The 26,618-nt window shown below is 38.1% G+C and overlaps 1 protein-coding gene across 1 annotated transcript; it reads left to right on the top strand.

The window, feature by feature from the left end:
* On the top strand, positions 1–26,618 carry LOC120171800 (G patch domain-containing protein TGH-like). Its single transcript, XM_039179448.1, has 16 exons — positions 1–169; positions 779–869; positions 962–1,056; positions 2,087–2,187; positions 2,788–2,849; positions 2,944–3,018; positions 11,445–11,593; positions 16,171–16,246; positions 16,352–16,438; positions 16,567–16,644; positions 17,214–17,388; positions 23,659–24,148; positions 24,341–24,619; positions 24,692–24,820; positions 25,122–25,307; positions 25,584–26,618. Exons 1-16 carry the CDS (start codon positions 35–37, stop codon positions 26,616–26,618), a joined length of 3,243 nt encoding a protein of 1,080 aa, XP_039035379.1. The 5' UTR covers positions 1–34.

The raw sequence follows: 26,618 nt of genomic DNA on the forward strand, positions 1-26,618 counted from the left end.
GACACTGAAATCATACGATTAGGAAAAGAAAATTATGGATTCAGACGAGGAGGATTTCGTGTTCTTTGGTACACCCATTCAGCGAGAGGAAGAGATCACCAACGGTCGGAAAAAAGCCGCCGCTGAAGCTTCTGGTAACCTCCGCGCCCTCCCTCTCTGGAAACAAGAGGTATAAATTTCATCCTCCTTTTGCATTTTTTTGGGTGAAATTTTCTTGCTGAGATTATAAGTGAGAAATTTGAACTTTCCTAGAACCCATCCCATGTTGAGTTCTCCTTTTTTTCCCTTGAGACAGAAGTTGTGGCTTTCAGACACTGTTTGGTTTCCGTGAAAATATTGAGGAAAAGAAAATAAAAGAAATCACGGATGAAAGTGGATGGAACTTGGCTTTTTACTTTTTCTTTAAGTGTTATTTATTTATCTATAGCTACTTGTTTTTTTTAGGTTTCTTTGTATAAATTGGATCCATATCATTATCAAAGCGAATTGTTTCCTTTTAGGTAGTATTTGAAGCTAAATTAGTTCCTTAAAGGACTGGAAGCCTTTTATGGATTTCACATTCCTTCCAGTTGATTCTAAACAAACTGTCTTGGAATTGCTTTAAAATGAAGAGAATATTTATGTGTTTCTCTTGTGGTGTTATCCATACTTCAATAATTCTTTGACTTCCATTATATAATAATATAGATAAGGTATATTATGCAGTCATGTAAGTATTTATTTGTTATACATGGTCAAAAGTCTTTCTTTCTATCATCTTTGAATTATAATTTTCAAGGTTATAGATGAAGAAGGACGTAGAAGATTCCATGGTGCATTTACAGGTGGATTTTCTGCTGGTTACTTCAATACAGTGGGCACAAAAGAGGGTATATCTCTGTATTCATTTTAACTAGTTTCTTCGATTCACTTGCAGTGAAATCATCTAGCATGCTCAATGGGTGTTGAAACTTATTTGCAGGCTGGGCCCCACAATCATTTACATCATCCCGGAAGAACAGAGCTGAAGTCAAACAGCAGAACATTTTTAGCTTTTTAGATGAAGATGAGAAAGCTGTATGTTCTATTTAGTTTTCCCACTTTTTATGATTTTCTTGGACTGCGGATAGGGGTGTTGCCGTGTCTGTTAGGTTTTACATGCACTAAGCCAAAATTACATTTGGTCATGGCTGTTTATTTCCTTAATAATTTACAATCTAGTTTAGAATTTTTTTGAAAAATTCTTGCTGCCTTTGCTAAATCTGAAATTCCAAATTCCAAACTCTGACGTGTGGCATCCAATAAAGATTTAGACCTTCATGATTTTGAAGTTTAGCTATGGAAACTTGTCTGTCTTATTAATTTTCAAAAATAATTATGTTTGAATTTTTATTTAGAATTATTTTTTTATTTCACTGTGAAGAATTTGTATGCATATATATTGGTCTTATATTTGCATAGATGGAGTTGCAAGATTTCTTTATAATTCATATATGCCTGAGATTTAATGCATATTTGGCTGCATAGTGCACCTACTTCTGGTATATCTTTCTTCGAAGTTCTTTCTCTTCATGTATTTTTATGACATGGTTTCATGGTTTTCGATGTTCCCTGCTATCTACTAAATTGCTTCATAAACCTTTCATATGTATCGAAAGAAGGGATGGTTAAATTCTAAAGCATCTTTCCATTTTAGAATTCAGATACGTTATAAAACATCTGTTCTGCGCATTCATTAATGAAAAATCTCTAGCAGAGATATTTACATGATATTTTCTGTAGCTCATGCTTCATAATAAAACAGTTTGATTAGAATCATAACATAGTTATTCTATATACAAGTCTTTGAAAGTAGTTTCACTACCTACTGAATGTGTTCACTGATTATTGTTCTATGTGCCTCTCAATATTTTGTCTTTTAAGACATTGTTGGTGTTTGAACAAGAATCAGTTTATTAATTATATCATCCTCTCATCTACATTCATAGATAGTTTGATAAGTTGTTTTCATTTTTCTTCTACCTGTTAGAATTATTAATATTATTATTATTATGCTGATGATTATTATTTTTTTTAGTTTACGATATTTCATGCTTTTGTATTTTAGGATTTGGAAGGTGCTTTGGGCACATCTTCACAGTTCGACACATTTGGATTTACAGCTGTTGAGTATGCTCGCAAACAAGCTGATAAGGAGCAAAATCAAAGGTCTGTCAAATGATTGTATATGCTTCGTACCTGTAATAATATTAGCACTAAATATGAGCCTTAAAATTGCAAACTGTTCAGGGTCTTTGTTCTCAATAGAAATTCATATTTTGAAAATTAAGTGCTCTTAAAATACTGTTCGTTTTTGCCACAATCATGACTTATTTTTTGGCTTCAAATAAAAGAATCAATTTTTAATTTTATTGATTCCAACCCAACATCTCTTCTTGTCCTTTTTTGCTCCTTATGCTGAAGAAGATTTGAGCTCATTTTGTTGGATATGAAAACATCGCATATGGTTGCTATTATTCCTGACTTAAGGCAACCAATGTTTCATATCACAACAATATTCATGTTATTTGATATTGGTCTCTTGATGACATCCTGTTGCATTACAATAATCATTATTCACGGCCACCTTCATTATCTAGTATTCTTCTTCACCACGGACATGTGAGCTCATGAATTTGCATCTCATGGCATGTGCACTCATGCATCTGCACTCATGCATCTGCAAACTGTTTGATTTGCATGTCCTTTGTACTTCCAGAAATATTTTCAATTATATACTGGCCTCTTAGTTCTCTGTGTTTCCTGTAGGCCATCTGCAATTCCTGGTCCTGTTCCCGATGAACTTGTCCTTCCAGCTTCTGAGTCTATAGGTTTGCTGTAATTTGTGAATTTATAAATCCTTAGCGACAAAGTAGTTTACCGGAGAAATCAGCAACTTATGCCTCATCTTACTTTTCTGATTAGGCTTACTATTGCTGCGGAAGATGGGATGGCGACATGGTCGTGCAATCAATGACTCGCGTGCTAGTTCATTATATGGTAATTTGGTCTATGTTCACATCGTTTTATTTATTTTGTCCGATTTCTAGCTCTTTTGGCAGAATAAATTTGAGAAGCTTTATGTTAAACCCTCTGCTGCTTGGACTCAACAAAATGGGAGCCTCACCTGTGTTGAGTTGTCGACACAACACAAAAAGACACAAAGGATAAGATAAGGGTAAATGATATGGGTTGGATATGTTGGACTCTTGGTGACTGGGCGAGGAGAGATAAGAATAGGTTGAAGTCTTGGTTTTCGAAGTGGAAAGTAGTATATAAAGTATTAAAAAGCGTTGTTAATTAAATACACTCCAAAATATAGTAGGGTTTTTTTTATATATAAAATATTGATGTATTATAGACATATTTAATATTTCAGTACATATAAAGGGAGTCCTTGTACCAATGTCCTTTCAATTCTTTTTGTGTCGTTTTCCGGTGACTTGAGTTTAATTCAATTGACAAGTTGGACATCTAGATGCATACTGAGTTCGGCACAAGTAGTTGAGTCTGAGCAACATAGGTTGAACATGCAATTTGAATGTATTAAGACCTACATGTTCTATGATAATATGATGAATTATTAGATTTTTCAACTTCTTTTTTTTATAGAAGTCGGAGGCCTCATTAAATACCTCCCTCATAGCAGTCCTATTCCCTAAGGAAAGAACTGACTAGCGGAAGGAGGGAAAGAGTACCTCAATATATTATTGAATAAAACATTTTTTTTTATAGAAGTTGGAGGTCTCATTAAAAACTCTCTTCGTATTCGTTCACACACTAAGAAGTATGTTAAAGAACATTGGAAGGTAAAAAAGAGTACCTCATAGTTTATTAATAATAATACCCAATACAAAAGACAACACGAAATATCCTCCTATGGTGATATACACCATTACAACAAACACCTTAACCTCATAAATCCTCATCCAGAGCCACAGTCGAATCACCTTAAATCTAATTACACCTCCAGCAATAGGATTAAAACAACGCAACAGAACATAATACAAAAGAAAAACAACACCTGTACCCATGTAAACTAAATCAAAACCACAATTGGAGAGACGAGATCTAATGATATTCGTCTTCTTCAGGAGCCCAAGAGTTTGGTTTGAATGAAGGCTCTATCTCATGCACCATGATCTTGAAGGAGATGTCACAAACCTTCAATTCCAACGTCGCATCAATTCTCGCATCAGTCTTTTTGAAGACTTGAATTTTTTCCCGATCAAAGGATGATGGTGACTGACAGCTTTCGTCGATTGCTAGTAAATGACCCCACTTATCAACAATGTTCTTGAAAGTATCTCAATTCCATGCGTGAAAAGGAACACCCTCGCAAACTAACCATACTCGACGACACTCCATTACCAAACTCTCTGACCAAGCTTTGACTCGGGAGAACCACTCTGCGAGAGTCTCTGATTTGTCGTTCTTCACACTTCTCAATGAAGCAGAGTCTTCGAAAATCATTAAAACCGCATTACCAACAGCTCTCATTAAGGAGAAGCTAGTGAGGCCCTTCGTATGCATTTGTCTAGCGAGATGATCGATTTTGATAAAGTCCTTGCACCACCCCACTAGACAATTGCTCAACACCTGAAGTTTTTCTTCATCTATAACGCCTTCAACTTTATAATGATTCTTCCTCGAATCATCTTCCATCTCGAACTTGCGGTGAACACCTGTCGAGGACTTTCTCCAATAGAAATGTCGAGGTTTGAATTTAGCAAAAGAAACACCAAAAAATAACGTGTAGCATCCAGAGACATTACTACACCCCTTTGTGGTGGGCTCCCTGGTTCCCTCGTGGACACCATCTACTTCAGACTTTTTATCGCAACACCCAATTTTAACAGGCACATGAATATTAGGAGATGCTACAGAAGCTGGATTTGGATCAGGATCTGTAACTAATCCTATTTTAACAACAAGATTCTACCTTGCCATCTCAATGTGCAAAAAGGACTTCAACATAGCATCAAAAACCATTTTCTGAAGGGCATCCTTAGCAGCAACTACAAATTTTGCATTTGAGAAGAGAGCGAAACCCTCGGGCTTTTCTCCCTTGTAGCTCAATTGCGAAACATCAAAACCTGGAAGCCATCTCAGTAAATTCTGCAGCTCTCTCTCTTTGACATCTTTAGGCAAACCCATAATGAAGATAGTACGAACCTCGTCATGATGAGAAGGATGAGATGGCGGAGAAGACGCGGCTGCAGAGGGTGGAGGAGCTTGGACCGGAGGTCTCTGCTGGAGAGAACAATGGAATCCAGCACCCGACATGTGATGAAACTGTTGAAGTTAAAAACTCAGACTTGACGAACCTTCCTGGATGCGTGCCCGGCGATGGAGAATGTTGTGACTACAGGCGAAGAAGAGACGGGTGGAGCTGATGAAGAGAGTCCAACAGGTAGATCTTGAGCCCAAGGGAAGATGAAACTATGAAGTTGTCCTTCAACCAAACCTTGAGAGGTGGTTTAGATCGGGAGAACAACTTGGCGCAGAACCATGGCTTGTTCTGTTTTTGTCTAACTGGTCAAAGACTGAATCACAGAGAAAGGCAACGAGTCTGGGCGCTAGGATAGATGGGATTTGTTCGCGAGTGAACGGCGAGCCCAGCGGAATGAAGTTGTATTGGCGACGGACGACGGCGTGAAACGGTGAAAAACGTGTTTAGATCTGCGTCGAATGTATGACAGAGTGTGGCGGAGGACGACGGGCGGCGGACGGCGATGGTAAAGATGAAATGGTGGATGAAAACAAAATCATCTTGAACCAAGAGAGAAGCGCTTCTCTCACTAGGTTTGAAATTCAAATATAAATTGCTGAATAAAACATATTACATAAGACTTAAACAAACAACTTAACAACTGTTCCCTATAAATACATAAAACAGAAAATTGATTAATCTAACAATCACCCAATCCCCTCCTTTGCTAACTTATCTGCCTCACAATTGCAACCCCTAGGTATCTGTTGAAAGTAGAGGAATTCTTTATTATTTTCAATATATTAAAACAGGTTACACGTTCCCTATATATATAGATGCTGAAACACCTAATTTCTAGGGATATATGTAACTTACCTAGAATAGGGTCAAATCTATCTAAAACAGAAAGAAATAAACAGGAAATAAATATATACGGATATGGTAACAAGCTACCAGAATCCCCTAAAAATATGGAACAAAATACTGATCTTTTTAACTCTAGATTTCCTTAATTTCGGCCCTCTAACACTCAAACAGATATGCATTCAAACTAAACTCCAAATAATTCTACACTCCCCCTCAAGCTGGATGGTAAATGTTAATTTGACCCCAGCTTGGAAGTTAGATCATCAAAAGTCTTTCTTGGTAGAGCCTTAGTAAGAATGTCGGTTGTTTGATGACATGTGGGTACATATAGCATTTTGATCATCCCTTCCTCTATCTTCTCCTTTATAAAGTGCCGATCAATCTCCACATGCTTAGTTCTATCATGATGGACTAGATTCTTGGCAATGCTGATTGCTGATTGGTTATCACAGAACATCTTCATAGGTTCTTCACTAGAAATTCTTAATTCCTCTAGTACCCTTCTTAGCCATATTCCCTCACAAATACCATGGGCTATTGTCCGAAATTCAGCTTCTACACTGCTCCTTGACACCACTGATTGCTTCTTACTTCTCCATGTGACTAGATTTCCCCACACATAAGTACAATATCCTGAAGTTGATCTTCGGTCTTGTACTGATCCTGCCCAATCTGCATCATTGAACACCTCTGTCTCTTCTTTGATTCTTCTCAAAAAATAATCCTTTCCCTGGTGTTAGCTTCAGATACCTTAGGATTCTATACGCCGCCTCTATATGTTCTTCATTTGGATTGTTCATAAACTGACTTACCATGCCGACAGAAAAACCAATGTCTAGTCGTGTGTGAGAAAGGTAGATTAGTTTACCCACTAGCCTTTGGAATCTGCCTTTATCCACCGGTGCACAATTTTCTTTAGTGCCTAATTTTGTTGTTGAATCCATAGGTGTGTCCGCTGGCTTACATCCAAGCATCCCAGTTTCTTTTAATAGATCCAGTACGTATTTTCTTTGGGAAACACAAATTCCCTTTCTTGACCTTACAATTTCCATTCCTAGGAAGTATTTGAGCTGTCCAAGGTCCTTGATTTCAAATTCCTTAGCTAGAAGACCTTTGGTAGTATTGATTTCTTCCTCATAATCTCCTGTTAGGATAATGTCATCCACATATACAATGAGGATAGCCAGTTTTCCTGTAAATGAGTGTTTGACAAACAAGGTGTGATCTGATTGACATTGAGAATAGCCATGATTCTTTATTACCTTGGTAAATCTCTCAAATCAAGCCCTTGGTGATTGCTTGAGCCCGTATAATGATCTTTTAAGTTTGCAAACTTTGTTGTCAGTTTTCGGTGTCTCAAATCCTGGAGGGATTTCCATGTAAACTTCCTCAGCTAAGTCCCCATTTAGAAAGGCATTCTTGACATCTAGTTGGTGAAGGGGCCAATCAAGATTTGCAGCTAGAGATAGGAGAACCCGAACTGTGTTTAACTTGGCTACTGGGGCAAATGTTTCCTCATGGTCAATTACATACGATTGAGTGAATGCCTTTGCCACTAGCCGTGCCTTGAAACGATTAACACTTCCATCTTCATTGTACTTGATTGAGAATATCCATTTGCATCCTACTGGCCTTTTTTTCGATGGTAATTCTGATATTTCCCAGGTGCCATTCTTTTCCAGTGCATTTATTTCTTCATGCACAGCAACTTTCCACTCGGGAGATCCAAGAGCTTCTTGTATGTTATTTGTGACCTGAGTGTTGTCGAGGTTGGCAACAAACGACTTGAATTTTGGTGACAGGCCTTCATATGATATAAAGGTGTATATAGGATGTTTTGTGCAAGTTCTAACCCCTTTCCACACAACAATAGGATAATCACTTTCATCACCAGTTAGTTCATTCTGTGAGGGCTCAAGATTAGGATTACCTGAAGGATCTTCTCAAGATCTTGGACTAGGATCAGATTCTTGGTTTTGCTGCAGAGGTGTTGGATCTTCACAAGATCTTGGACTAGGATCAGATTCTTGGTTTTGTTGCAGAGGTGTTGGTGGTTCCATCTCCTTTTGGTTCATCCTCCTCCGTGAATAGGTAATCAACTCATTATTAGTTGTTGATTTACTAGTGTCCAGATTTTGGTAGGAAGATTCTAGGGAGAGATGCTTAGAATTTGGTGATGGGTGAGATTGGTCAGGATTTGGAGAGAGCTGAACTGATTCATCAATATCCCAAATTTGATATTCCTGGGTATAATTGGTCTCCCCCTGAATATCAGATTTGGGGTAGTAAGGTTGGTGCTTAAAAAAGGTAACATCCATGGAGTGGTAGTACTGTTTAGTGACCGGTGAGTAGCACTTATACCCCTTTTGAGTTGGAGAGTACCCAAGGAAGATACACTTAAGTGCTCTAGGATCAAGTTTATCCCTTTTATTTTGATGGACATGAACAAAGGCTGAACACCCGAAAACCTTGAAGGGAATAGTGGAGATGAGACGTGTATTTGGGAAAAACTGAAGTAAGGTTTGACAAGGACTTTGAAAGTTGAGAATCCTAGATGGCATCCGGTTTATGAGGTATGCCGCAGTGAGAATAGCTTCACCCCAGAAATGTTTCGGTACATGAGTAGAAAACATAAGAGATCTTGCAACATCTAGAAGGTGGCGATTTTTCCTTTTAGCAATTCCATTTGCTGAGGGGTATTGACACATGAGCTTTGATGAATGATGCCATGACTCAAGAGATAATCATTGAGTATGAATTTGAAGTATTCTTTGGCATTGTCAGTTTTCAGAATTTGGATTTTGGCTTGGAATTGAGTGTGTATAATGGTGTTGAAGTTTTTGAAAATCCGACCTGCCTTTGATTTTTCTTTCATGAGAAAGACTCATGTAAGCCGAGTGTGATCATCAATAAATGTAATGAACCAACGGGAACCAGTCACATTTTTTATTTTAGATAGACCCCAAACACCACTGTGAATCATTGAAAAAGGATGGGATTCTTTGTAAGATTGGTTGGGATAAGAATTACGGACATGTTTGGAGAATTGACAAATTTCACACTTGAACTCATTTGGATTTTTATCATGAAATAGAGAAGGAAACAGTTTCTCAAGATACAAGAAATTCGGATGACCTAATCTATAGTGCCATAACATGATTGCACTATCATTATTAGAACAATTGACAGAAAAAGTAGGATTACCATACACTAGACGATCGGACTGATAAGTTGTGCCTTGAGGAGGATTTGTAACCTCGAGAAGATAGAGTCCCGAGCACATTTTAGCACTGCCAATCGTCTTCCCCGAGTCCAAGACCTGAAATTCACACATGGTTGAACCAAATTTAGTCACACAATTCAGGTCTCGAGTAAGTTTACTAATGGACAGTAAATTGCAATTCAAATTTGGCACAAGAAGAACTGATTCAAGTGTAATATTCTCTGATACTTTAATAGAACCTGTACCAACCACTTTTGAGAGTGAACCATCGGCTATTCTGACCGTTAAGTGTTTATCACATGGACTGTAAGTAGAAAATAGGTCCTCATTTCCAGTCATATGGTCTGAAGCTCTAGAATCTATAATCCATGGATTTGACGTCTCTTTTTTAACATTGAGAGCGCTTAAAAAATTACCTTTTTGGGCTAAGGATCCAGTACCAACCACAGTGGAGGTTTGGGCATGCAAAGACTGGTTGAATAGCTTCTGTAGAACCTCTAATTGTTCCTTGCTGAATGGAGTAGGTTCAGGTGAAGGTTTGTCATCCATTGAGACAAAATTGCCTCGCCCCTCTTTGTCGTTGGCAGACCGGGAAGACTTCCAATCTGCAGGCTTACCATGAATTTTCCAGCAAGTGTCCCTGGTGTGACTAGGTCGGCGGCAGTGATCACACCAAGGGCGTCCTTTCTTTGGTTTGGTGTCATTGGTGTTGTAGGAGTTCCCTCTAACAGCAAGGGCTGAGCTCTTAAGACTTGTCATTGGTTCTTGAGAGCCCATCATGATTTTCTTTCGACTCTCCTCTCTCCGGACTTCAGAAAAAGCCTCCCGGATATTAAGTAGAGGTTTAGATCCCAAGATTCTTCCTCTTACTTCATCTAGATTTTTATTTAATCCAATCAGAAACTTATATATTCTCTTCCGTTCAATGATCTGTCTATACTTGATTCCATCATCTAGACAGCTCCAATTGTGCTCCTCGAACAAGTCCAGCTGTTGCCAATAGCGGTCGAGTGTATTGAAGTACTGGGTTACTGTTAAATCTCCTTGACGGAAGTCATGGAGAACACTCTCCACTTCAAACAGCTCAGATGTATTGTCACTGTTGGAATACGTCTCCTTTGCAGCCTCCCAGATTTCCCTTGCTGTTCTGTAGAGTAGGAAGTTCTCTTCGATTTCATTTGTCATGGAATTGATGAGCCATGACATGACCATATTATTCTCGGAATTCCAGATTTTGAACTTCTCATCATCCTGGCTTGGCTTGGCAGCCACGCCTTTGAGATAATCATCCTTTCCTCTTCCGCTTATGAACATCATAACAGAGTGGGACCATTGGAGATAGTTGTTCCCATTCAGTTTGTGTCCTGTAATGGGCATGAGATTGCTATCTCCACTACTGTTATTGGAGGCCATGGCTACGTGGTTGGAGGTGATTTGGGACACGGAAGCAGTTGAGTCACTTCTCCCGTATTTGGTCATATAAGGTATTTAGGGTTCAGAGAATGCTCTGACACCATGTTGAAAGTAGATGAATTCTTTATTATTTTCAATATATTAAAACAGGTTACACGTTCCCTATATATATAGATGCTGAAACACCTAATTTCTAGGGATATATGCAACTTACCTAGAATAAGGTCAAATCTATCTAAAACAGAAATAAATAAACAGGAAATAAATATATACGGATATGGTAACAAGCTACCAGAATCCCCTAAAAATATGGAACAAAATACTGATCTGTTTAACTCTAGATTTCCTTAATTTCGGCCCTCTAACACTCAAACAGATATGCATTCAAACTAAACTCCAAATAATTCTACAGTATCAATCTAAGAATACATTCCTTATCTGAAACAATAGACACTGTCTTTTACTAGATTTTTCAACTTCTTGTTCTTTACTATTTTTCAATCTTAAGCTTCTATCCTCTATCTTCACACCTCTTAAAAATAACTATATTGACTCTTACCTATTTATTGATGGAAACCTCTTCATGTACTTGCCGATTCCATTATGTTGTATAGCAAAGATGGATATTTATATGTTTTTCTTAGTGCAAAGCTTTTGTATTTGAGGGGATAAGTTTTTGGCTGAATATTCTTATCTTTTTACTGACTACAGATCCTCGTAGAGAAGCTAGAAAAGCTTTTCTAGCATTTGCTTCTGAGGATGCGAAGGCATCAAATCCTGCTGATGAGCCTGTTGAAGAACCTGAAAGCTTCACTGTGCAGCCTTCTGACAATGATACTCGATCTTCTCAAAGCTTACCTGTGAGAAGTTCTCCTTGTCACTAGTACCATTACTCCTGCTTTGATCCTTATGACCCTTTACCTAACCATGAATGTCTTTTATTTTTATAATATTGTGTGTTGGGGGGTTGTTATAACAAGCTCAAAAGCAGTTTCTCTTGGCCCATTAATACTTGCTCCATTTGTGGGAATGTTGATATTTTATTTTTTTATTTGAAATGCTGGGAAAGAATATTTGTAGTGTTTTAGCTTGGTACATATGTATATATATTAGAATTTGCAGCTAGTATCTTCTTAAGCTTTGGAGGTTAAAATTGCTATCAATATGCTTGCTTTTGTGGGCTTGAATAAGAGATGATGCATGAGCTTTATTTATTTTGTTCGTTCATTTTAAACTTACAACATTTATTAATTATTGGGCAGATGATAAATGACAAAGGCTGAGACTATTAAATATTTTTAGGGTTATTGGTTTAGGATTTAAATCTATGGTTAGGATTAAAACCTTATTTGGAAGGAAGCCTAGTAATTTTAGAGCCTAATTAGATCCCTGGGTTTGCTTTTGAGCCATGAATAGATGCATTAGTGGTTGATGAAGAGGAAATTAATCTCAGGAAATAGAATTGGCTGCACGAAAATGTACGAATTAGGAATTGTTGTATGCAATTTATGCTCAACTGTGGCATGAACAAGTGGGAGCGGCCAACATACCGGAAGGGAGGCTTGTTTATAAATCAAATTTTGGTGATGTAGAAAACCCCTTCCATGATGTTGGACCTGCAATTGTGTGGTTTGAGGTAGATTGGAGGGGCAGCTGGTACATGATCTTGAATTAAGCGAGTGTTGAATTAACATTGAAGTTAATGCTTTTCATGGCAAGATACATGTGGACGAGAAAGATTATGATATGTTAGAACCAATCTATGATGAATATCTTGAGGAAACTAAAGAAGTTGATGTGTATCTGGTTTAAGGAGAGTTTTTGTTTTTACATAGAGTGATGAAAACCAAAGCCTTAGAAGAAGAGGAAGATTGGAAGTGAGTCAGAATCTTTTTGATATCTCGAAGGACACAATGGCAGATGATGATTGTGGAATAAAAAGAGATGTTTCGGTATCTACAACTGAAATAGATTTTCTTGAGAGAGGATTCAATGTAGAACTCAAGAAAAAGCAAGAATACTTGAAGGCTAATTATGATGAGAAGAAGATGCAGTCTTTTTAGAGAAAACTACTAGCAAACAATATGAAAGTTGTTGTAAATTGAGTTCTAGTGGGTTTTCAAGAAAGTTGCTAGTGGATGAAATTCAAGAAAGTTGTAAATAGGATATAGCAGTTATTTTCTAGTGAGAGAAGCTCCCGCTTCTCTCTTGATTCCAGGCGATTTTAAAAAAGTTCATTCTTTGAAAACCTTATCCACACTCCCCGGCGTCACTCCTTTCATAACCCAGTGGTCGGCCACCATTTGAATCCTCTCTTCACCCCAAGCATGGATCAGACACTGGTTTTTTCAAAATCGAAATAGATTGGAGTAGATCTAGAAGAAAAAATTTGCGTCTCCCGATTTCTGACCAATCTCTTCCTGGCAAACCAACAAACGAGAGATCAAATCTCTCTCCGTCCTCATGTCTTGGTTTAGAGTTTCAGGAGCCTACTTTATAGTCATTCCTCACATGCCGGGTGCTGGAATCCACCCTTATCACCAGTAGTGGCCTCCGGTCCAAGCTCCTCCGCCCTCTGTAGCTGCGCCTTCTCTGCCACCTGATCCCTCTCATCATGACGAGGTTCATACTATCTTCATTACGGATCTGCCTGAAGACTTCAAAGAGAGAGAGTTGCATAATTTATTGAGATGGCTTCCAGGTTTTGAAGCTTCGCAAGTGAACTACAAAGGAGGAAAGCCTATGGGTTTCGCTCTCTTCTCAAATGAAAAATTTGCAATGCCAAGGATACCCTTCAGGAAATAGTTTTTGATGCCAAGTCGAAGTCCCTTTTGCACATAGAGATGGCAAAGAAGAATCTATTGGTTAAAAGAGGAATAGTTACAGATTCTGATGCATATGACCCGTATGGATGTTATCAAGTTCCTCCAGTGATGCCAATACCGTAGCTCCAAGCATTTATGTGCCTGTTCAGGCTGGGTGTTTCGATGACAAGTCTGCCGCAGATGTTGTCCACGATGGAACCAGGGAGTCCACCACAAAGGGGTGTTGTAATGACAAGTCTGGTGAAGTAGCAAGAATTGGGAGAATCGAGTTTAATAATTGGTGGAAGGAAGGTCATCCAAAAACCAATAATGGGTATAAAATTGGATGCTACACGCTATTTATTGAAAATTTACCAAAGAAGATCCATTGGAAGAGGTTTGGATCTTTATTTTGCACCCACGGTCGGGTAATTGATTCTTTCATTCCAAACAAGAGAAATTCAAAAAGGGTTCATTCGTTTTGCAACAATCAAAGAAGCAAGGAAAGCGATCTAAAAAATGAATGGTTCTCATATTGACGATAACAAAATTGGTGTTTCTTTGGCTAAATTCAAACATCGACAATCTTACTGGAGAAAGTCCTCGACAGCTGTTCACCGTAAGTCTGGGATGGAAGTTGTTTCGAGGGATAATCACTGTGAAGTTGAAGGTGTGGTGGACGAAGATAAACTTCATGTGTTGAGTAAATGTCTAGTGGGGTGGTGCAAGAACTTTATCAAAATCGGTAATCTTGCTAGTCAAATGCAAGCCAAATGCCTCTTTGGTTTCTCGCTAATGAGAGTTGGTGGAAATGTAATTCTAATGGTTTTTGAAGACTCTGCTTCGTTGAGAAGTGTGAAGAACGATAAATCAGAGACTCTTGCAAAGTGGTTTTCTAGAGTTGAAGTTTGGTCAGAGAGTCTGGTGGTGGAGTGCCGTCGAGTGTGGTTAGTTTGCGAGGGGTTCCTTTTCACGCTTGGAATTAGGATACTTTCAAAAACATTGCAGATAAGTGGGGTAAATTATTAGCAATCGACGAAAGCTGTCAGTTTCCATCATCTTTTGATAGGGCAAAAATTCAAATCCTCACAAAGGCTCATGTAAGAATTGATGAGTCGTTGGAGTTGATGGTCAGTGATAATTTCTTCAAAATCATGGTGCATGAAATTGAACCTTCCTTCAAACCAAAGTCTTGGGTCCCTGACGAAGTCGATATCTCATTAGATCTTGTTTCGAGGGATATTTGATGGTCCTGTCAGTGTTCTATTCAGAGGTGGTTGATTTAGTTATAATGGTAGTAGGTGTTGGTTTTCTTTTATGTTATGTCATTCTGCGTTGTTTTTTCCTTGTGTTGGAGATGTAACTTAGAATTAGGGTGATTTTCTCTTAGGTTTTGTGGTTGAGGATGTGAGAGTTTTAGGTTATTCTTTTTTTGTAATGGTGTATATCCCCGTATGAGGGTGTTCCGTGTTTTCATATGTATTGGGTGTTCTATTCAATAAACTATGAGGTACTCTTTTCTTTCTTCCAATGTTCGTTAACATACATCTTAGTATGTGGACGAATACGAAGGGAATTTTTAATGAGTCCTCCAACTTTTATCAAAAAATAATGAGGACTTTATGTTTGAAGCTCATTTTCACTCTGAGACATCACTTGTGTGGTTTTTAGGTGCCATAAAGCAATATTCATCTATATTGCTATTGAGGAACGGTGCTTCAACTCTTATGATTGTTTTTCAGATTTCTTGCTCTATTTCAATTAGTCTGGTGTCAAGGATTCGAGTTGGCCTGAAAGTTGAGATTGGAGTTTTTTTCTGTGATTGTTTTCGTCTTGGAAAATGTTGTTCAACCTAAGTTTCTAGGACTATTAAACATTTGCATCACTTAGGAGACGGTGCTCCCCCAGATTCTATTTTTTGTGACCGTCCACAGAACTGGGTGCAGAAGCTTCCTAAGGCTAAAACAGATGTTATGGAAGATGTGGTCAATGTTAAAAAGGTAGGTTTAGAAAGGGAATTAATATAATAGTTTTTTGGTTACACAGCTAGGCAAAACAGTTAGTCAAAGTTCTTGATTGGTTGGAGAGCTGAAAGTGATTGATAAAAGAAAATTATGCTGAAGTGGTGGAAGTTTTCTCGTTGAAGTTGAGTTTTCCAAGCCTAGTAGAAAGATGTAGGAGCTTTATTTATTTTATAATATTTTATTATTTCATTTTCATTTTATAATATTTATTAATTATTTGACATGATAGACATGTAAGGGTATAACTATTAAATATTTTTAGGGTTATTAATTATTTTTAGGGTTCAAATCTAGGGTTAGGATTAAAACTTTATGTGCAAGAAAGCATACTAACTTTAGTTGCAAGAAAGACGACCTATATAAATAAGCTGTAGGCTTTACAGCCAACATGATTATTTTTATTATTTTATTGAGTAAATAGAAACTAGAGGTTTTTATAACAGTATGTTTTCTGAAGTTCCGTCCGTCTTATGCGTTTGTTCAGTCATAATTCTATTCATTTGTAACTGTCCCCCCTCTCTTAAACCACATCAAGAGAGAGAGATAGATTGATTTTTTGACACTTTGAAATCAATCAAGTTATTTTTCTGTAATTATTTTGTGCTGCAGGCTTTTGTGTGTAACCCTAAGCAGGACTTGCATGGTTTAGGGTATGATCCATTCAAGCATACTCCTGAATTCAGGGGTATGTGATTGCTTGAAGGACCACCATTTATTAACTATTTGTGTCATTCTCAGAAGAATGATTTCTTACTGGACTTTTATTCCTTCTGTTTGTAAATGCTTTCAGAAAATAAGAGATTGGACTTGTGGAATGATAAGCAGCATGGGTACAGGAGAGCTATGTCAATAAAAGATAGTCTCTTTGGTTCCAAGTGTAGGTTCTAATTTCTTGCAAGCACACCTTTTCAAGTCCTTGTGCTTGCATTTTTGTAATGATTCACCTTTCTCCATATTTCCTTGCATGCATGAATTATTTCTTAATAGAAGTTAATTCTACACCAGCAGGAAAAGCTGCTCCTGGATTTGGAATTGGTGCACTTGAAGAATATGATGTTGAAGATGAGGATGTCTATGCTTCTGGTAAGTTCACTTTTTGTGAGCCTGCGTCTTGTAATCATTCATCTGCTCTCATTGCCCCCTAGAAAAACTGGTCGCCAATGCTACCATATGAATTTGTCAATGTGGGAGTCTAGAACTCATTTCTGTTTTCATTTTTCATTTTTTCCCTTTTCAAAGGAAGGGTTTGGAGTTGCATGCATTCATTAGAGATGTTTCTTCAGAATGTGGTATTACCTTCCTTATCTATCTGGGCTTTTGTGTTCAAAACTATTCTGAAATCCTTGTCTTATAGCTATAAGGTTCTCTTGGTGGAATGTTTCTTATTTTTCATATTGTGATGAAAATTAATGTTTCTCTAATTGATGTTGTTGATATACCGACTCTGATTAATCAGTATCCTCTTTGTCCGGGTTGAAGATATGATTAAACTAGTTTTTGGCGTTCAGTTTTTATCTTGGATTCATGGAGTGCCAAAAATTTTCATTAGTTGCTGGTATTCATGGGGACTGATTGTATCATTAATTTGCCTACTCATCCTCAGGTTATTGGTTCAGTTTAAGTTTAAGATGAAGGTAGGGTTGCTATCTTAGGTTATGACTTTGAGGAAACATACATGGAAGAGGTCGAAGAGCCATCAAGTTTGAGCATAGACAATAAACAACCATCAAGATTGAGCATAGAGAGTAAACAAAAGGTCGTTGCAAGAGATGAGGGTGTTCTGCCTGGTTTCAAAATTGCATCAGTTTCTGTCTGCCAGTTAGAAAGGTAATTGTAAAGTAGTTGATGCTGCATGCTTGATGCCACATTTGTCTCATTGTATTAAATTTGTAATTTTCCTTTTTTATTGGGAGAAGTAATATGCCATTTGTAATTCTTCCTTGGTAGTGGGGGTTATGATTCATTGCCAAATTCTTTAATTTAATACTGATCCTGAAGGAATTGAGTTTTATTTATTTTTTGAATGTGGGGATTATGCAGGTCTGGGTTTAGGTCTGAAATTATTTGGAAATTGTAGGTTATGTAAAGTTGTAGGAATTATAGAAATGAGCTGTTCAATTCCTTAAATTAAGAGATTCTGTAATTATGCTTTGTTTTTTCAATTCCTTGTTTCAAGGGATTGCATCTTCTAGGATTAGTATATTTCCTAATTTAGAGTTTCCTAGTTTAGAGGCATTATTTGTATATAAATATGTAATATACTCTACTGAATGAAATAAGAAAACATAACAGACTATTCTGTTTTCTACAGTCTGTTTTCTACATGGTATCAGGTTAGAACGATCAATCCGATTTCCGCTTCTCTTTAAATCAGTTCCTGTTCAATTCTATTTTTTTTTCATGGTTAATCCGGATCCCTCAGCATCTGAAATCACTTCCCAGATCAGCCCCTATCAATTTGATTTTCAGATTTCAGATTCCTCTCTTTCACCGATAACCTCCTACAAACTAAATGGAAACAACTACCTACCATGGTCCCAGTCCGTATGGCTATATATCACAGGAAGAAGGAAAATTGCCTATCTTTCTGACTCAATGTCGATTCCAGAAGAGACAGACCCAAAGTACAACACATGGCAGAGTGAAAATACCATGATAATGTCATGGTTAATAAATTCCATGATTCCTGAAGTAGGGGAGAATTTCATGCTATACCAAACTGCTACAGAAATTTGGAATGCAGCGCGAGATACTTATTCCAGTGCTGACAATACATCGGAGCTCTTTGGGATTGAGAATCACATTAAAGATCTCAGACAAGGAGACCTTACTGTCGCACAGTACTTCGGAATTCTCAACAAGTATTGGCAGCAAATCGACTTATATGAAAAGAATGAATGGAAGTGCCAGGAAGACAGCAACTTCTACAACAGGCAGACAAATCAGAGGAGAGTTTTTCAGTTTCTATCTGGACTGAATGGAGAGTTCGATGGAGCAAGAGGAAGGATTCTTGCCACCAAACCCCTTCCTTTGGTCCGAGAAGTTTTTTCAGAGATTCGGAGGGAGGAAAGCCGACGATCTCTGATGGTGCCACCAGTTCAACGAACAGATGCTTCTGCACTTGTCACTAGTTCCACCTCTAGGAACCAACAGAGGAAAAATCGCCCCTGGTGTGAACATTGTAAGAAACCAGACCATATGATAGATCAATGTTGGAAGTTGCACGGAAAACCAGTCGATCGGCAGCTCACAGGGTCCAGGTTTCAAAAAGAGGCCCATATTGCCTCTCAAGATGATTCCTCCAGCAGTTTTAGCAAGAAACAGATAGAGGAGCTGCAACAGATTTTGAGCAGTATGATAGCCAAACCTACCAATGTGGCTTATACTGCTACTGAAGGTAATCATTCATATACTTCCTCATTACAATAGATAATAGACTCGGGTGCATCAGATCATATGACAGGAAACGTTGATCTCTTGGAGGAATATAGTGAAAGCAGCTTACCAGCCTCTATAAAAATAGCAGATGGCTCTCTCACTACAGTCAAAGGGAGTGGTTCTGTTACATTAAACAAAAATCTACTACTTCATAATGTCCTCTATGTTCCTAAACTTGCATGCAATCTGTTGTCAGTCAGCAAATTAATTCAAGATTATGGTTGTAATGTTGTGTTTGGTACTGGTGGTTGTATTTTTCAGGCACAGGACTCGAAGAGGGTGATTGGCAGTGCTAGGCTGGGCAAAGGATTGTACACCGTTGGAGGTCAAGCATCTCAAAATCATGCCTTATCCAGTGCTCTTAGAAAACCAGTTTTATCTTCTGATCTCAATACCAATAAAATTATGTTATGGCACTCTAGATTAGGTCATCCTAGTTTTTTCTATCTTTCCAAAATGTTACCAAACTTATTTATAAATAAAGATCCTTCTTTGTTTTCCTGTGAAATTTGTCAAATAGCCAAACACACCAGAAAACCATATATTGCAGCCAAATTTGAACCAACAACACCTTTTTCCATCATCCATAGTAACATTTAGGGCCCTTCTCCTGTCAAAAGTATTTCTGGGTATAAGTGGTTTGTATCTTTTATAGATTACTCTAAGACAACATGGGTATTCTTAATGAGAGAAAAGTCTGAGGTTGAGTCTCTTTTTAAAAGTTTTTATCAAAAAGTTGAAACCCAATTTGACTCAAAAATCAAAATTCTAAGGAGTGACAATGGGAGTGAGTACTTGAATAAAACCCTTGGGTATTTCTTTAAGGAAAAAGGCATTGTCCACCTTACTTCTTGTGTCAACACACCTCAACAAAACGGGGTAGCAGAAAGGAAAAATAGAAATCTTCTAGAGGTTACTCGATCTCTTATGTTTGCTGCTTATGCTCCTAAGTATCTTTGGGGGGAAGCTCTTCTTACAGCCACTTACCTCATCAATAGAATGCCAAGTAAGACCTTAGATTTCAAAATTCCTACTAAGGTTTTGTTTTAGCTTTATCCCCATTTTAAACATTTAAACTCAAGTCTTTCTCCACGGGTGTTTGGGTGTACAGCCTTTGTTCATATCCACAATAGAGGGAAATTAGATCCTAGGTCCATCAAGTGTGTTTTCTTGGGCTATTCTTCGAGTCAGAAGGGTTACAAGTGTTACTCACCTTCCACAAAAAAGACCTATGTCTCCTTTGATGTTACATTTTTTGAAAACCAACCTTATTTTTCAGGAACAGAAATTCAGGGGGAGAGTTACAAGGAATTTCAGCCTGTCCAAACCGATATTACTTTACAGCCTATCCTTTCTTTACCTATTACTGTCTCTCCAAAGCCGGCTAGCACTGTCCCAATTCCTAGTGAGGATAATGGGAATAACCTAAATAACTCTGATGAATTACCTTCCTCCTTATCTCAACACTCTAGTCCGTGTAAAACACCTTCCATCACCACCAAAAATGCTCCTAACAATGACCCTGAAACCATAACTCCCCAACCGAAACAACTCAGTGTTTACTCAAGAAGAAGGAAAGATGTTGCTGAAGAAATTAGTCAGCCTAGCATTTGCCAAGAACCAGATTCGGATCCTGTTGCAGCTGGAACAGAAGGTAATGATGGTTCCCAAGATGCTACTACTGTTGATCTTGATGATTTTCCTATTGCTATTAGGAAGGGGGTAAGAAAATGCACTGCTCATCCCATAAATAAGTATGTTGCATATGGGAAATTACAGTCTAATTTCAGGGCCTTCACTGCCAGCATTAACAGTGTGAAAATCCCAAGAAATGTGACAGAAGCATTTCAATCTCCTGAGTGGAAACATGCCGTGGAAGAGGAGATAAAAGCGTTGCAAAAGAATAAGACATGGAGTTTGACAGATTTGCCAGAAGGAAAGAGAGCTGTTGGATGCAGGTGGATATTCACAGTCAAATATCATTCGGATGGGAGTGTGGAAAGATACAAGGCAAGGCTGGTTGCTAAAGGTTTTTCTCAGTCCTATGGCATCGACTACCAGGAGACTTTTGCACCGGTTGCAAAATTGAATACCATCAGAATATTGTTATCAGTAGCTGTTAACATGGATTGGAAATTACATCAGCTGGACATAAAGAATGCTTTTCTGAATGGGAACCTTGAAGAAGAGGTATACATAGAGGTCCCCCCCGGATTAGAAGGAAATGTCACTAAGAAAACTATGTGCAAGCTCAATAAATCCTTATATGGCTTAAAACAGTCTCCCATGGCTTGGTTTGATCGATTTGCGAAGGCCATGACACAGAATGGTTTCAAACAAAGCCAAGCGGATCACACATTATTCAGAAAAATTACACTGAGTGGTAAGATAACCCTCCTAATTGTCTATGTAGATGATATGATTATAACTGGCAGTGATATAGAAGAAATAGAAAAGCTAAAGATGAACCTTGCAAAAGAGTTTGAAACCAAGGATTTAGGGAGTATGAGGTATTTCCTGGGTATGGAAGTTGCAAGGTCCGAGGAAGGGCTGGTCATAAACCAGCGCAAGTATGTTTTAGATCTTCTTGCAGAAACTGGGATGCTCGACTGCAAACCAGTTGAAACTCCAATGGAGTCAGGCTTGAAATTTTGCAAGGAAAGGACTGGAAATCCAGTAAACAAGGAGACCTACCAAAGGTTAGTTGGGAAGTTGATCTACCTTTCACTGACTAGGCCTGATATTGCATACTCAGTGAGTATTGTCAGCCAACATATGAGTGATCCTCGAGAAGAACATTTGGAAGCTGTTAACAGAATCCTAAGGTTCTTGAAGTTTACCCCAGGAGTTGGACTTATATTTAGAAAAAACCAAGATAGAACAGTGAAGGTTTATACGGATGCAAGCTGGGGAGGTGAATTAACTGATAGAAGGTCAGTTAATGGCTATTGTACCTACGTTTGGGGTAACTTGGTGACTTGGAGAAGTAAGAAACAAGTCGTTGTCTCTCGAAGTAGTGCTGAGTCAGAGTTTAGAGCAATGGCTCTCGGAATATGTGAAGGAATGTGGATTAAAAGACTGCTCACAGAACTGGACTTAGATGACAAGAAGAATTTTGAGATTTTTAGTGACAGTCAATCAGCTATGAGTATAGCAAAAAAACCCAGTGCAGCATGATAGAACAAAACACATTGAGATAGACATACATTTTATTTACGAGAAGGTCAACAATGGAGTTGCAAAACTACAATACATTCCGACGAAGAAACAGCTGGCAGATATCTTCACCAAAGCCCTTCCACGAGTGACTTTTGATGAGTTGTCATTCAAACTGGGTATATACAACATATATACACCAGTTTGAGGGGGAGTGTAGGTTATGTAAAGTTGTAGGAATTATAGAAATGAGCTGTTCAATTCCTTAAATTAAGAGATTCTGTAATTATGCTTTGTTTTTTCAATTCCTTGTTTCAAGGGATTGCATCTCATAGGATTAGTATATTTCCTAACTTAGAGTTTCCTAGTTTAGAGGCATTATTTGTATATAAATATGTAATATACTCTACTGAATGAAATAAGAAAACATAACAGACTATTCTGTTTTCTACAGTCTGTTTTCTACAGAAATCTTGTAGGATTTGTCGAGTGTGGTCGGTAAAATTGAGTTTTAGGAATGGTCTTGGTGCTTATGTCATTGATCTGTATATTGTTCAATTAAGAATTCTGCGGATAATGCTGGAGTACTAGGCACATGGAAAATAGAGTATGTGAAAATAATGCTAATTAAACAGGAAAGAATTAAAAGGATAGGTGATGGATATCTTTAATAGCCTACTGGTGGAACTTGTGTTTTTTTAAAGGTGTGAATTCTTACTTTATATTTATGCTAAGAAAAAAATAAAAGACGCGACATTAACATGGACATTAAATTAAATATTACTAGCTTTTAAGTGAAACTCATAATAATGTGTACAATTGCAAGTTTTGTGACTTAGATTGCCCATGGGAAAAATATGGGGAAAAATATGGGTTTTCTTGTGGGGCTTATATGGACCTAGGCTTCCTCAATGGCTAACTTTTGGGACGTGGTTCTCCAAAGGTCTGTATCAATGGGTAGAAGAGCCAACCATCATGTCTCCCAGTTGCGATTGTGCGGTGCTAGTGTCGATATTGTATTGTTCGCCCAGGGCTAGATTAAGCTAGCGCAAAGCCAGCCCACGTGGGCACTAAGAATGCAGAGCGCGGTGGATTGATGTGTCCAATTGCAAGGTATGGGACTTGGACCCCACATGGGAAAAATACGGGTTTCGTTGTGGGGTTTATATGGACCTAAGTTCTCCTACATCAATAGTTAGCTTTTTCCATATCACATTAATCATTTAATGAAATGTCAATATAACCAAAAGAAATAAAGATACTCGTGTAAATGATGATGGTACACATACTTGATGCGCATAATATGTACCATATAAATATTTATGTTAATCTGCTTGTAGCTTAACTTTTGTTTGAGTCATTTAGTACTTACCCTTATCAAGTCTATCTCCTTGCAATCCTGTTTTGCGTAATTTGGAGATTAGAGATTAAAAAGAACTGTCATAGTTCTTTGTACTTTTCTTTAACAGAATTGTTAATACCGGTTTGCAAATTGTTATTCAGGTTTGATCCTCCCGTAATCCCAAAGGATTTTGTTCCACACCACAAATTTCCTGGACCTCTTGAGACTCTGAAGAAGCTCGATGTTCCTTCTCCACCCGAGGTTCCTTCCCCAGATGATAGTAATCTGAAGCTCTTAATTGAGGGGGTTGCAAAATTAGTAGCACGATGTGGTAAATTATTTGAGGATCTCTCCAGAAAGAAGAATCAGTCAAATCCATTGTTCAGTTTTCTTTCTGGAGGAAATGGACATGATTATTATGAAAGGAGACTGTGGGAGGAGCATCAGAAATTAGGTGATCAAGCCAAACTTTTATTGGATGGAAAACTTTCCCCAAGTATGCAGAAGATGACGGCAGAGAGCCGTGGAAAATTATTAGGAGAAAAACCTTTGGAAAGAAGCTCTAGAGAGACCACAAGCTCATCAGTTGCTTCTGGGGAGTTTCAATTTCAATTCAACCTTTTTGATACATTTCAAAAATCTAATTCATTTGTAAGTACCATACTTCTCTGCTTATCCCTGTTTTCATCTGAGTAATGCAAGTCAAGTATCCCAGATTTTCTTTTTCCTACAGGTTCTTTCAATTTTCTCATTACCTTATATCTCTGTTTTCTGTCTCTTACACTTCACCTTATAATTTAAACAGCCTGCTTAGTTCAGACTTCTGCTCTCTTTCTATTGTAGAGTAAGTTGCCGGAAGTTGCAAAACCATTCAAAGATGACCCTGCAAAGCAAGAAAGATTTGAGCAGTTTCTCAAGGAAAAGTATGAAGGAGGGCTTCGCTCTGCAGGGTTGACTGTGGCTAGTAATATGTCAGAAGCAGCTCGTGCTCGTGAAAAATTGGACTTCGAGGCAGCTGCTGAAGCAATTGATAAAGGAAAACGGGGAAAGGAAAGCATGGTTTCAGCACAGCCATTGGACTTCTTAGCTAGTGGAATGCAGTTCACTTCTGGTGGACTAGAGGTATATTTAAGGTGGTGACTTTTTAGTTACCGAATCTTTATGCAGGATTTTGAATACCGGTAAATTTAACAGGAAGTTAAAGATGTTCATGCTGAGGATTTGGCGACAAAGAAAATGTATCCAAAAAGGAAGGAGTTCCAATGGCGACCTTCACCTGTTTTATGCAAGCGCTTTGATCTCATTGATCCTTTTATGGGGAAGGTAGTCTTAGATTCTTGCTTCTCTTCTGCTGTTTTCTTTTCATGAACTGAAGTTAGTAGAAACAGTTTATGAAGTTTTTATGATGTATGAACATGTTTGTATGCACAAACATGGGTGTGGCTCTCCATCTGCCCACCCATCCAAACCTAAATTTGTGGTGAGAAATCCTTGCTGGTTGTACGTATTTTCTTAGAGGTTTATTCTGATTACTGTTCTCTCTTAGAAATGAGGAGATTAGTGCAAAACTTTCTATATATTAATTGCAATTTCTATTCTAAAAACATAATATTTCTGTTTGCAGCCACCACCAGCTCCACGCATGAGAAGTAAGATTGATTCTCTACTTTTCATTCCAGATTTTGTTAAAGGTGCTAAACCGGAAGAAGATACTACTACAAATAGAGATGTTCCTGCTGCTCAAACTGGTGCCCAAATGACAATTGAAGATGTAGCTGAAAATGTTGAAAGGCCAATTGATCTCTATAAGGTATTCTTTTTTTTTATATGAATTGTAGGCCTCGTTAAAAACCCCTTTCTTGATTAATGGAGCTTGAATAGGAGCTCCTTAATCAACGGAAGGAGGAAAAGAATGCCTTTAAAATTGAATAAAGGTGTCGGAGTTTGGCTATTTGTGAATAAAGGCTGGGTTTGGAACATTCAATCTAGGCGTAACTTATGTGATTGGGAGTTAGATCATTGGATTCAACTTATGTCGCTGCTCGATAACATCAGTTTGTCCGACTCTGTGGATGATTTCCTTAAGTGGTCAGGGAATGGTGATGGTCTGTTCTCGGTTAAGGCCTGTAGGACGACTCTTTCCCTTAAGTCGGGAGGTTCGTTCAATTGGTGTAAGGATGTTTGGTCTGGTCTCGCTCCTCCCAGAGTCGAGACGTTTCTGTGGCAGATTTCCCATCAAAAACTGGCAGTCAGATCGGAGTTGAAGAGAAGGGGTGTTGTTTTGGAGTCAGTTCTTTGTCCGTTATGTTTGAAACAGGAAGAAACTGTCCAGCACTTATTTATTTCCTGTTTGGTTGCTGGGAATTTATGGAATAACTATTTCAAGCTTTGGGATATCTCTTCAGTGCTGCCTAAAGACCCGCCGGCTTTGTTGAGTTCTTGGTCTGAGTTAAGGGAGAAGTCTTTAATCTGGAATTTTATTCCAGGTGTTGTTCTCTGGTCAATTTGGAAATCTAGGAATTCAGTGGTGTTTGAGAAGATGAAGGTGGATTGTTCCTCTCTTTTCTTCATTTCAAGATTCAAATTGGCTAAATGGTTCATAGCAAAGTTCCCGAATGTTAATATCCTAGTCGACTCCCTTATTGGGGACCCTACTATTTTAGATAAGCTTCCACGTCCTAATGTTAAAAGGAAAACCGTTCAGAGTTGGTTTTCTCCTCCAACTTATTTTTTTAAGTTTAATGTTGATGGGGCGGTTAGTAGTGATGGGCGAGTGGGTGGAATTGGAGGTATTTTGAAGGACTCAAGTTGTAATGTCTTAGGGTTTTTTTCTATTAGTGTTGGCCCTTGTCTTCCCCCTTTGGCAGAGTTAAAAGCAATTGAAAAAGGCATTGATTACTTTCTCGCTTCAGCATGGGATAAGGTGGGAAGATTGATCGTTGAGAGTGACTGTAAAGTCGCTGTGGACTGGATTATGTGGCCGGCTTCAGCCCCTCCTTTCTTTTCTTCTTTGGTTGGGAAAATTGTATCTATTATTTTGGAAAGGGGGTTTATTGTTTGGTACATTTCTAGAAGTTGTAATTGGGAGGCAGATTCTCTGGCTAAACAAGGGATTGGGTGA

Source organism: Hibiscus syriacus, unplaced genomic scaffold (assembly GCF_006381635.1).
Source record: "Hibiscus syriacus cultivar Baekdansim isolate YM2019G1 unplaced genomic scaffold, ASM638163v2 tig00111837_pilon, whole genome shotgun sequence".
NCBI lineage: Eukaryota > Viridiplantae > Streptophyta > Magnoliopsida > Malvales > Malvaceae > Hibiscus > Hibiscus syriacus.